Here is a 13,054-nt window from a genome sequence, read left to right on the forward strand (position 1 = left end):
GGCTACAGACTGCAGGGAGCCTGGAGAGCGCTACAGGTAGCTGTCAATCATCTCTGGAACGACGAGCTCAGCGTCACTATCATATCTATGTTATTCATATCCAACATACTGAACATACTAGAGGGGACAATTAAACATAATAATGTTCATTTACTTCAAGATGTGCACGTGTATTTTACAGCCACGTGCTGTGTGGCAGTGGTGAAATGTAACTAAGTACATCTACTCAAGTACTGTGCTGAACTCCAGAGCCTAATGCTGTACTTTTTATTCCACTGCATTTATCTGACAGCTATAGTTACTAGTTCCTTTTCAGATCACAACTTTTCACATACTATTCATGCTTTGTGAAAAACCACATGCATCCAAATGTGGTGATTTTAATGATTTTTTTTTTAAATAAACTAAACAAGAATGAAGTGTTGAGTTGAGCTGGAAAATGCATTGTCACAAAGATGAAGATAGAGGTCTACCTACTTTGTAGATTAATTTTTTAAAAAGCCATGGTGACAATAGAAAATATGACACACTGTTATTCAGTAGAACTAAATTACGCAACAGAATTGAAATATGATCCACAACCAGATTAAGTGCGCTTTGCTGGTTAATGCATTAGTAAGTGTAATCCAGCATCAAAACACACAATAATATAACGCTGGGGCCATTCAGTCTAGGCCTCTTTTTTTTCATACTTATAGTAAGTTTTCCTCATATTACACAGTCTATGTACTTTTAAGTAGATACTTACTTTGAAAGTAAAAGTTTTACTCATAACGTATTTTTGTCATTGTTGTCACACACAGGAATTAAATACAAAGCTTTAATTAATTTTCTATATAATTTGTGTGTCACTGCTTGCAATGTAGTCCTCTTTAAACTGTTTGCAGCAAAAATTAGAGCGCTCTTTGAAGCATTTCGCCTACATCAATATCCTATGACTAACAAATGTTCCTTAGACCATTTCCTCACCTTATCTGTTCAGATGACCAAGGAACTAAACACAATGGGCATTGAGGCTGCAGTGTAACTTCATTGCCATGATCCAAAGTCCAACTGTTGCAACAACATGCACTAACTTCAGCTACGGAAAGGACCGGAATGGATTGAAGTTGTGGTCTCAGTAAGTAACCTAGTTATGATTAGACAAAACCCAATAGGTCTTAAATGTATATTTATTTTAAAAGGTCAATAAATAGAACAGCCTGTCATTCTCACAGCCTTTGGATTAACTGTGGATTTGCCTATAAAGAAAGGTTGGTGCATACCATCTCAGGGTCTAACTTTTTGTACAACATGTGACACATGGGCGGTTTATTATGTTTTGGATCACGTAATGACTTAAAATGACAATGCCCATCATGAGCTAAAATAAATTCCTCTTATGTAATATATTATTCAACCAGGGAACTGGATCTCAGACACTGAAGCCCTTTGAGTGTGCCAGCCATTAAGATGCCAGCAGCACACGGATCATAGAGAAAATGACACAGTAAAAATAGGTCAGATCAATCAAAATGTGTGATGTGATCAAAGATGGGCTCAAACGCATAATTTAGAATTGGTAAAATAGTCATTGGCATAACATGGACATTGAAATATATTTTTTTCATTCTTTATAATAAAAACAGCAAAATGACACTGATGATAAACAACTGATCCTGGATTTCGAGAGAATGATATCATCTTTAAACAGTGACAGCTAGCTTAGCTTTCCACTAAACTATAAATATTTATGGACTTTGGTGTAAGACAAAACTCTTCTGTTTCTTCATTGCAGGTACTCATCATAGATGGTTAATATTCACCTGCGCAGGGACTGATCCACTCAGACCAAAGGATGGTGAAAAGTGTCATGGCAGCCTATGCCCTGTGGGCAGTAGGTGGCCCTTTGGGTCTGCACCATTTATATTTAGGAAGAGACAGCCATGCTCTTTTGTGGATGCTAACCCTGGGAGGGTTTGGGTTTGGCTGGGTCAGAGAGGTCATACGTATTCCTGCATATGTCAGCGAGGCCAATCAAGACGCAGAGAACGACAGAAAAAGACGCCCCACCATGGTTCCTCCTGCTGTAGGTCCCGTCAGATTTGCTGGACAGGTGTGCGTTGGGATCTATTTTGGCACCGTGGCTCTGATAGGACTGAACTCCCTCAGTTTCTTCTACTTGATCGTTCTGCCTTTATGCGTGGGTGCAGGGGTACATCTGGTGTCTAGTGCTGGCCAGCAGACCTCAGATTTACAAAAAACGTTGACTGCTTGTCTCATAACTTCCCCAATATTCTATGGCAGCACCTTATCACCTCTCCCTATAAGCCTGGCTGCCACTGTCACTGCTGCACAGCACCGCAGATTCAAACCTCCACGGGCACCTGGGAGCAAACAGGAACTAGGTGAAGAGGTCACACAATTATGAAACTGCTACGCCTTCATCATGTTGTGACTAAAATGACATAGTTTTCTGTCTTTTGTTCAGGTCCACGGCTTTACAGGCTCGGTCTGGCCTGGCTGGCCTTCTCTGCTCCGCTGGGTTACTGTATTTTCCACAACACCACAGCCACACTGTACTACCTGTCGGACTGTGTAGCAGCACTGCTGGATATTTTCTGGTTTCTGCCTTGGCTCAGAAGTGTGTTGGAGTACATTCTTTTAATGCCATACCGGATGTTGTGTTTTCTTACTGGAGGGGGGTACTATGAAGAGGCTTGGAAAAAGGTGCTGGAAATACTGCTCAAAGAGTACACTGAGAGAGAAAAAGAGGCACTGCAGGTGAGCAAGCTCATAAACCTGGAAAGCCTATATAAGTGATGGATTGAGATAGTTATAGTTCCAAGTGTGTACTGTACATTACTGCTCAGAATTTCCAAACTGTGAATCTGGATATATTTGTGCTGCAGGTATTGTCACTGGAAGTAGAGGCCACTCTTGAAGAGATCACTCACAGCTATAGGGAGCTGGCCAAGACATGGCATCCAGACCACAACCCCAGCAAGGATGCAGAAGCAATGTTCATGAAGATCCATGAGGCTTATGAGGTCCTTCTACAGCGACACAGACCTCACCGGTTCAAATAGCTGTCCTTACTTACTGACCAGGCTCAATAGTTGCAGTAGCACAGTGACACTCTTAATCACATTGTTTTCAGTCATTATTTTCTATTCATGCCACATAAATCAAGAGCATGCACAGAGGTTTGCATTGTGTTGACATTATCACACAGATGTCTGATTGGTTACTTGGCAGAGTTGGTCTCAAACAGCAATGTGCTGCCACCTCGTGGTGCTACAGGTGTAATAGTTTTCATGTGTAGGGTAACTACCAATGCCATTTACCTCTCCTGTAATTTTGCAGCGTGAATGCAAATTAATGATTAGTTATGTAATAAATGTGTATTAAAGGTACATTACCCAGACGCCAAAGAGAAAGAGAAACTGTAAAATAACCCTCCTCCTCCACTCTCCACTAGTATTTCCGGAAGAGGCCCTGTTCATAAACAGTGTCTGAATTTTCAATGAATCATTTGACATGAATCCAGCAGGCTGGGCAGCTTGCAGCCAGGATTTCTCAGCAAAGATAATCACGCGCAACAGTCTAAGGTCTTCTGCTGAGCCCGCGAGCTCCTCTGATGGCATAAATGTCATCACATAGTTTCCACCTGAACCCGCAGCTGACATGCATCGATGCATTCGACAATCACTGAATCAAGAGCTCTGTTGTACCATTATTCGGCCTGTATCCCAGCATGGGCCCGGAAGTTGTTCGGGATTCCCAGGTAAAAAAAAAAAAAAAAAAAAAAAAAAAAAAAAAAAATCCCGGAGATGCTGTCGTCGCCTGGGAAAACAAACAGCCATCCAGACAATTAAAAAGGAAAACACCGATCGGTCGCCAGGTAAGGACGAGGCTTGTGGACTCCACCGCGGCGCTTGGTAAGACCATCCGTCGGTTTTAATCTGGAAGTACGGCATGTTTTTGAGTAGTTGCTGGGGTGAATGCCATTTGTCGTGTGGTCGGGTGCCATAGCAACGGCTCATGAGAAACATTGTATAGCTCAGGCCAGTTTGACGTGCTCGATGTTTGATGACAGCTGCGTTCATGCGGACAATTTGGACAGTGGCAACTCCTGCAACAAATTGCCGTTGTGTCTCGCCGCTGTCTCGACCGTCCGTGAGCCGATTGGTGCCGTAACGGACCAGATCCACCGAACAGCTAAAACAAGTAGTCACGGTTATATAGAGGAGCATGGTAGTTATTTGAAGATATGTTTTACTGCACAGTCGCCCAGAAAGGATTGTCAGGCAAGGGTCGGCGCTGGTGCGCGTCCCTTTTTTTTTTTTTTTTTTAAATCGCCGTGCCCTGGTGTGACTGGCGCGTCTGCATCAGCGCCTGTTGCGCCCCATGCACGGCCAATGCCAGGATATTAATTTTCCCTGCGATGTGCTGTCTCCGCCCCCCTCGCTCGCTCCACAGTCTCCTCTGTCCATTGTTGTCATCCATTTGAGCAAGAGGTGCAGCATTGCACATCTGGGTGTTTCTCGCTTTTTTTTCCCCCCAACATGACATTGAACACAGCATCACCTCAACTCTGGCCGCATTCAGTCAACATACTGCATGTCTGAAAATGTTGGAACCGCCTCTGTTGGAAACTGGTGTAGTCTACATACCTCACTTTACTGTCTGCAGTGGAGGAACTGCACCTGTAACCCACAGTGCATTTGCCACAGTATTATTAGCCTATTGCACATATGGACAAAATAAAAGAAAACATTACAGCAAATAAACAGAACCTATAAACAAAATTCAATACTTTAATATTATTTATATATATATATATATATATATATATATATATATATATATATATATATATATATATATACACACACACACATATAAACAACTTTCTAACTTACAAATACAGTATTATACAGTACATTTTCCACTCTGTATTCTTTTCCTCTCTAGCCCTCTTCATCTTCTCCCAATGATACATTTCCCTCCCGGTATCAGTTAACTTTGATCTTATCTCAATATTGAATCTGCCTGAGATCACGTCAGAGCCTCCAAAGGAGGGTAGTTTGTGGGGGTGTTTTGCTTTATAGTGTAAGGTGTTCCAGCTATTTTGTCCACCCCCAGTAGTTTTAACTCCTCCTCCACACTCCGCCGGCTTTCTATAAATGTGGAGCCGCTCATATTCATTTGCTGGCTACAGTGCCGAAGAATCTGCATGATACAGAAGTAGCAGGGCAGAACCCAAGTTTACTAGATTAGTTTATGACAGTGAACTTATTATTAGACACTTGGAACTGAAAGCATTAAAGCTATCTGTTTCCTAGCCTTATTCTTGTACCAACACACAGCTGGTAAGTATATTTTATATGGTTAGTATCAAAGGTATTACATATACATTTTCATGTGACTAAGATATGGAAAATTGGGTCTGACGGGATCATTATGACTGGGAATAAAGTAATACTGACGGTCTGTTTTTAAATCGTATTTCTGTAGGCATCTGGTGAGAGAATGAATGCTGATGACTGCAATGGACGCTCATATGCACAAGGTATGTTATATATATATAAAGGAATAAGTGCTACACATTTGTGTGTACAGTCTCCAGACTTTAATGTTTACTTTAATAACGTGGGCATATTTGTGTTTCAGGCAATGGAGGAGAGTCATCGACGGAACAGGAGTTTTATGGCGGGTTGCAGGGCCCTTCAGTGACATCTCCAAACAGTCAGCAGTCCTCACCACACCGCTCCCTTAGTGGTCAGATATCATTCCTGTGTTTCATTGTTGCCAAATGGCCTGTATAGAATCCATCCTTAAAATTATGTATGAAAGTAAATGTGTATTTCCCTCATCCTCTTTCTACTCAGCAAACTCCATCAAGGTTGAGCTGTGCAGTGATGATGAGTCACCAGGTGCTCCACAGCCAGAGAACAGAGAGGCTGTGAGGGACGATAGCAGGAAGGATGACAGAGGGGACCCCATGGAAGAAGGCAGCGCAGAGTACGCTGGCGCTGGAAGAGACAGAGTGAGCATTTACAATGAGATGGCCAGTCCAAACGCTACTTCACCAGGACCTATCCGGCTGCCCAATGGGAAGCTCCAGTGTGAGGTGTGCGGGATGATCTGCATCGGACCCAATGTGCTGATGGTGCATAAGCGTAGCCACACAGGTGAGAGCAAGCCAGGAAGACAGCGCTCATGACAAGTAGAGATCATGGAGAAAATGTATCATTACCCTAAATGTCATTAAATAAAGGTAATTTTCAAATGGTTTACCTCTAAATTCGCCTGTGCGTCCATGGGTTCATAGGTGAGAGGCCATTCCAGTGTAACCAGTGTGGAGCTTCCTTCACCCAGAAGGGGAACTTGTTGCGCCACATCAAGCTGCATTCTGGAGAGAAGCCTTTCAAATGCCCCATTTGCAATTACGCTTGTCGCCGGAGAGACGCCCTGGCTGGACACCTACGCACACATGCAGGTAAATCAGCAAGCTTTGTGTGCAATACAGCAACACCTAACACACCAAACATACACCATGAGGGGATTTTTCATAAATCTACCTCTTCAGTTAATGAACCTGATGGATGCAGTTGTTCAATGACATTATTCCTCATGGTGTTTGTTGAGGTATAGCGCATAGAACGACGGTAAGCGTTAGACATGGGGATTCATTAGAATGGTCCTCTTCTGTGCAGCTCAGAGGAAGCAGATCTTTTTTTAACCAGAATGTACTGTAAAACACATGAACAATATGACATTTCACTTTTGAAAACAGGAAATCCTGTTAGTGCTTTCAATTTTTTCAGGTGTTCACATACAGTCTTGGTACAGTAGGTCTTGGCTGATCACCGCGGGTCTCAGAGTTTCATTTTCAAAGAAAAGACTTGCAAATTGGATTTCAGCGAATTGACGTCAGTCCCTCCGATGGCTTACTAAGATGAAGCATTGCGGTGAAGGGTTAGGGGTTTTCTGTCGTTATCTTTTCTGTCGTTATTGGCGACAATTTCAGGTTTTCCAGTCAATGGGGGAATCCACTCTCACATCTAGCTAATAATAAACACAACTTTTAAATAAAAGCCACAATCGTAGTTTACGTGGCACTTCTCCTTCATTCGATCACCGGCATCCATCGTCTAAGGTGAAGTTTTCTGTCTCGGAAGGAATCAATGAGATGTTTTTCCTTTGAATTGCAGTTTCTTCTCCAACGGTGGGAAAACCTTTCAAGTGCAGCTACTGCAGTCGCAGCTACAAACAACAGAGCACACTGGAGGAACATCTAGAGCGCTGCCATAGTTATCTGAAGAGTCTGGACCACCAGACAGCAGGCAACACACAGACAGCACAGGGTAACGTATCACACAAGCATGAAACCAGCTAACTTTTGTAGACAATAAGCCTGTAAATGTCTGCATGATTGCGAATGATTTGTTCACAGGTGAAGAGTCAGTAAAGCTGGAGACAATTACTAAACCTGTGCTGCAGCCATCTAATGAAAAAATCCAGTTTGTGGATAGACTGGCTATGAGCATCACCAAACGCAAGAGGTCAACACCGCAGAAGTTTGTGGGTGAGTTTTAATTCATTTTTTAAAGTAAGACTGGCCATGTTGTTCATATTTAGTGCGAGAGTAGAAATCTATTTGAAACCTATCACACATACACACACACACTCTCACACACACATATTCTATTTTTAATTTACAATGTACAATAATTAACCCCTTAACGCCGATTGTCACGAATTTGCATCATACCGCATAATCCACATTGCAGCCGAATCGTGCATGCATTCCTCTAATGCCGGTTTGCGCATATTCAACACACACCTAGGAACCTTTTGCAAGCACTGGTTTCTCGTCGGACCGGTCAAAGTAAAAACTACATCTGTTGTGTTGTTGTTACAGTGTATTGGTTGTAAGCCAATTTTGTGCCTTTTATGATGCACATTTATGAATTTTGAAAAAAAATGTATTTTTATTAGCGACAACAGGCGTTAATGCTTAAATGCAAGCTTTAATGCCTGTTGTCGCTAATTTGCATCATACCATATATCTGTTGTAACTCTATTGTAAACTCCTCTTAATTTAGGATCAAAAACACAAAGAATTATTTTTTTTATATAATTCTAAATTAATTCAGGTGTAAAGGGGTTAAGATAAATCTTCAGCTTGAGGAGCCTGATGAGACCAGAAATAATAAGAATCTTGTCTGGCAACAAAAAACAAGTCAAAACTTGCTGTTGCCAGTTTGAAGACATTTGGTCCATGATGCTTTATGAAAATGGGCCAGATGGAGCAGATGAAGTCATTCCAGGAGACCCTCCATCTTAATCATTGTTTATTACTGATACCTCTTCATAGGTGAAAAGCACATGCACCTTGACCTACCTGAAGCACCTTATGAATTGTCCTCTGGCTCTGAGAAGGAGGGGGACCTCATGAGCGCTCAGCCTGCTGGGGACTCTGCTGGGTTGCCTGGTTCACGTCTCCAAGGCGGCAGGGGTAAAGCGGAGAACCATGAGCCACCTGCACTGTCTCAGCTCCATCCTGCCTTCCTGTCGGAGCTATGCACAGTTATGGGCTCCATCAACAGCAACATGACTCCTCAGGGCCCCCGAGCCCATGGTGGAGGTGGGCCGACAGCGATGCCTCTTGGCCTGGCTGGGCGGGAGGCAGGTGAAGGCCGTGATGACCAACCCTCAGCCCATAGCCACACCGCTTCACCCAACGGCTGCCCCGACTCTACAGATACAGAGAGCACAGCAGAAGAGCAGAGCACAAGGGCTACAGCCCCAACAAGTACCTCCAACAACCACCACCTCCACTACCACACCCTTGCACTGCCCCGCAGCCATCCCACTTCCAGCCCCAGCCAAGCCAAAGACTTGGACCAAGAGTGGGAGAGAGCGTGTCCTGTACCCCCCACCATAGTAAAGAGGAGCCCTGGCTCACTGCATTCTTCCAGGGAGACTATGCAGGTGTTAGACAGGGATGGACAGCCTGTGCGCTCCTTCCACTGCCGGCACTGTCGCATCCTCTTCCTGGACCACGTCATGTTCACCATCCACATGGGCTGCCACGGCTTCCACCAACCCTTCGAGTGCAACATCTGTGGCCACCGCAGCCAGGACCGCTACGAGTTCTCGTCTCACATCATCCGCGGGGAGCATCAGGTGGGCTGAGGAGAGGGGCTAGCAGTCGGATGAGGAGAGGTGGCTGCTGCTCTCTAAAGTCGTGGGCTCACGTTTGTTCTGCACCAGATCAGTTGCTTTAAATCCCAAGTGTAAGTAAAACAACTTGTTGTTTTCTTGTGAGAATATTTATTAAACAAAAGCAGACGCGCGTGAAAAATCTTTTCACCGCAACATTTAAAGTTTAGTGGAGGCAAATTACATTCTATGATTGATTGCACTCCCATATCAAATCATCTGGCAAAACTACTGGTTTTGCTTCAAAAGTGCCTTTTTGGGGATTTCCTCTTAACTGAAAAAACAAAAACAAAAAAAAAAATGGAGGGGAACTGGTGCTCAAAATCTCGACTAGCCATCTTTTGCTAAGTGATTTAGTTAGCACTTTTGAGAGGTCATGCGCACAGACAGTTAAGAAAAGCATGTACATTTTAAGAAGTATATTTAGTATGCTTAGTATGTACTAAAAGCTTTGTTTTTGTGGTTGAAAGGGGTATTTTGTGTAGTGTGTCAGGTAAGCTTAATATGCACTGAGAGCTTTGTGCCTCTGGGTTTGGGAGGAGCTTTTGTCACAGACGAAGCACAGAAATGGATTGCCTTAACTCCTGCAGCAGTGCGCTGCTGTAGGAATACATCGTTTACAGCATGGCTCAGCAGTGTGTGAAGTCACCTCAGCAGAGAGAATATTTGCAGCTGCACAGTGAGACCATCAGGACAAAGCAAAATCATGAAGGAAGCGAACTTGAAAAACATTCACCTGCGGGTGAAGCGGGCGTTCAGGTTTAAAGAAGTGTTTTGGATTTTAAAGTGAGCCTTAGAATACTGGTGCAGATCAGACCACGAGCCACGTAGTGTACAGTAAGAGCCTGACCGAGATGGCCCAGGGTGCTACACCTGTACGGGATTGCACTTTTAGGTTCCCTGCATATATATGAACATCTTTGCCGAAGCACTCGATGGCTTTACAAATTTTTTTCTGTGATTGTTCTACTGCACTGATAAATCGCGTCACGCTCACAATAATTGATAATCTCATTGGCGACACCAGTGTACTTTTAACCGGCCTTCTACAGAATCCCACAGCGTTGCGCTGGCTCTGCGGTCTAGTACACTCAAGTTTGCTGCAGTTCTTTTGTGGTTTTGCACTCAGCAGTTGAGGCTGAGGTTTTCAACAATTTGCATAATGTAAGTGAATTAACAAATGAGTTATTTAAAAATTAATTAAAGAAATCAGTTTGGATCTGTTCAGTTCTCACTTGTGATTATCTATTTAGTGTTGTTTGTTTCAGCCTTGGTGTATTTAATCAGCTATATTCCAAATCTTATCCAGCATATTCCTCAAGTCCATGAAATGTTACCTCCTGCTTCTTTATAGCACCCAAAAACCTTATTGCTACAGTATGGTGAGTTATCTGATAATGTTAATATTGGGAACATGAATGAGACCAAACTCAGTATTCTTACTTGTTATTGTGGGTTTGCTGCTTCATAGTTTAACTTAATTTTCTTTAATCGCAGGCAAAAATATACTTGAAACTGTTTGAGAAAAAAAAGTAAATCTAAAAATGCACTTGGTTTGATAAGTAGAGAAGTGTGTGTGAATGGAATATAGCATGTGTGCTTGTCATTTTCTGCTTTTCCCTGAATTGTGAATTATTTTTGAGATGTGAAGTACTTTCAAGAAGTGGAAATGAGGCATGGGTTTTTGTCTCCTTGTGTGGACTTTTCAATGTTATACGATATTTTGTGAATGATGTAACATGACAAAACACTTTACCTCAAAAGTTAAAGATGTACAACTGCCTCATTACTGTATTTCAAAAAGTCATGTTGCTTTCCGAGATGTTCTTGCAGTTGCAAATGCGTGCCCCTCGATATTCTCAAAACTTTTTACTGTCAATAAAGTTAAGTTTATTGTAAAAGTGATTTTCTCTAGTTTGACTATGATGGAATCCGCATGCTTGAGCTTATTTTTCACTGGAGATGCATCAAGTGTCTCGCTGAGTTTCTGGCTCCCGTGCAACAATATAAAGAACAAGCAGACCAGACATTTTACAGATATTAAAATATTTATTTCACAACATCGTGCAGGCTTTGCAGAGACTCATGCCTCTATTGATATACTGTTCAGACACTATTCCTTGAACTCTTCAATTAACAAGAAATAAAGGATTCACACCAATCACATGTGCATCATTGGTTCGCGTCGTGCCGAGCAGATCTTCAGCACATAGCCACATGCTCTGAGCAGCACTTACCATTCAAAATTATAGTAATTCTAAAAAAAAAAGATAAATCTCAGAAAAATCCACTCGTCTGGACTGCAGGATGCAACATATGGATAATTTCCAAGTCCAGGATGTTAGGTTTTGTTCACACTTTCAGACTTTAAATGAAAGAGATATGAAGTATTGATCAAATGTTTGTCAGCGATATAAGACATTTCTGATGAAACTATTCACTCTATTTTGCTTGCTTTTTTTTTTAAATAATACATTTGACAAAATTACAAATGAGTTTAGTCTCACAGAAAACACATATTGTCCATTGTAAGCCGCCATTAAAAACCTACTGTATATATGTAGAGTATACAACGCGTCACTGTCATAAATCTAAAATGGTATTTAACTTTTTGGTACTGTCTCTAGTGAATTTTGCGCCTTCAGAGATGCAGGTAGCGGATTTCTTCTGAGAAACACATTGGAAATACAACGAATGAAAAACAGCCAACAAGGAAAAAGGCTAACCTTAACTTAGACTGCTTTATATTCATGTGACCTTTTGGCCCGTGTGACAGACCTTTGTTGTGTCTGTTTCAGCTTTGTTATGACTTTTCTTTTCCCTTGCAGTGGAAAATCTATTTTGGTTGCTCCCACATACAAATTCCAGGTGCATTTCAAAAAACACACAAAGTCAACCCCACGACATTCAAAAGTACAAAAATCCCAATACAGTCTGAGCAAAAATCACCGTATGCGCATATCATTATTTATGTCTATATAAAAGCCAAATGTGTCTAGACGGAATAATCCTTCTTACTTTGACGACACACACTTAGCAGGGGCACAGACGAGCGTGACCTTCAGTGCACCCATCACCATCCTGATGAAGGCCAGAAAGCACGGCGCGCTGAAGAAGACTTCTGTGACGTGTTTTAATTTCAACACACGGGCTCTTTTGAACAGTTTTATAACCCTTGACTAAATGTGCAATCCAAAACCACTTCTTAGCACAGCTGTCACAGGTTTTATTTAAATTCGCAGCCTTGATGTAAACAGCTCACAAAAAATACCACATTAATGTCCCCACCCAAAGCACCGCATCTGTTTGGGTTTACCTTTTTCAAGTCTGGCTGTCAAACTGTTTTCTTTAACATCTTCGTCGGACGAAAGCGGTCTGCTGGGAAACAATGCACACAGGATGAAGCGTTTTAATCACGAAAGCTAATTTGAGGATTTGGCACAACGTGAGAAACGTGCGCACATGTGGTATGTGAGGCTTTTACAATTCTAAGGAAATAATCAGCTCGCAATCCCTGTGTGAACCTGCTGAGTTTTAGCCCTGACTGTACAGTTACAAAGAATTGCCTACCACCTGTCTTCAACAGGAAGCTTACAGAGAGCACGCTCCTCTGGCTGATTCTCTCATTTGTTTGTTTTTACATGTTTTAGCCAATTCAATGCACATCACTGAATACGCTATAGCTGACTATTTTTCCAAGCTTAACATTTTATTTTTTATCTTTAGTGCATTTTTCCTGTTTTAAATGCAGCCGAAGCTTTCCACTGACTATATTATACATTCTTTCAGAGAGACTGTCAGTGTTAGGTTGCTGTTGTTCGATACCGCAGCTGAAAGCAAA

The 13,054-nt window shown here is 42.2% G+C and overlaps 2 protein-coding genes across 3 annotated transcripts; both read left to right on the forward strand.

The window, feature by feature from the left end:
* Window positions 1-1,837: 1,837 nt before the first annotated feature.
* On the forward strand, window positions 1,838-3,068 carry dnajc22 (DnaJ (Hsp40) homolog, subfamily C, member 22). Its single transcript, XM_041946681.1, has 3 exons — window positions 1,838-2,387; window positions 2,471-2,763; window positions 2,892-3,068. The coding sequence occupies exons 1-3, from the start codon at window positions 1,838-1,840 to the stop codon at window positions 3,066-3,068; spliced, it is 1,020 nt and encodes a 339-aa protein (XP_041802615.1).
* Window positions 3,069-3,807: 739 nt separating this feature from the next.
* ikzf4 (IKAROS family zinc finger 4) lies at window positions 3,808-11,057 on the forward strand. 2 transcript variants are annotated; one of them, XM_041945942.1, is made up of 8 exons: window positions 3,808-3,920; window positions 5,500-5,554; window positions 5,656-5,763; window positions 5,874-6,176; window positions 6,317-6,484; window positions 7,200-7,352; window positions 7,442-7,573; window positions 8,366-11,057. In XM_041945942.1, exons 2-8 carry the CDS (start codon window positions 5,515-5,517, stop codon window positions 9,184-9,186), a joined length of 1,725 nt encoding a protein of 574 aa, XP_041801876.1. In that variant the 5' UTR covers window positions 3,808-3,920; window positions 5,500-5,514; the 3' UTR covers window positions 9,187-11,057. The 2 variants fall into 2 exon arrangements, with proteins under 2 accessions (XP_041801876.1, XP_041801875.1); XM_041945941.1 differs by lacking the exon at window positions 3,808-3,920 and adding an exon at window positions 4,990-5,354.
* Window positions 11,058-13,054: the final 1,997 nt, after the last annotated feature.

This window comes from Chelmon rostratus, chromosome 10 (assembly GCF_017976325.1).
Source record: "Chelmon rostratus isolate fCheRos1 chromosome 10, fCheRos1.pri, whole genome shotgun sequence".
Taxonomy (NCBI): domain Eukaryota; kingdom Metazoa; phylum Chordata; class Actinopteri; order Chaetodontiformes; family Chaetodontidae; genus Chelmon; species Chelmon rostratus.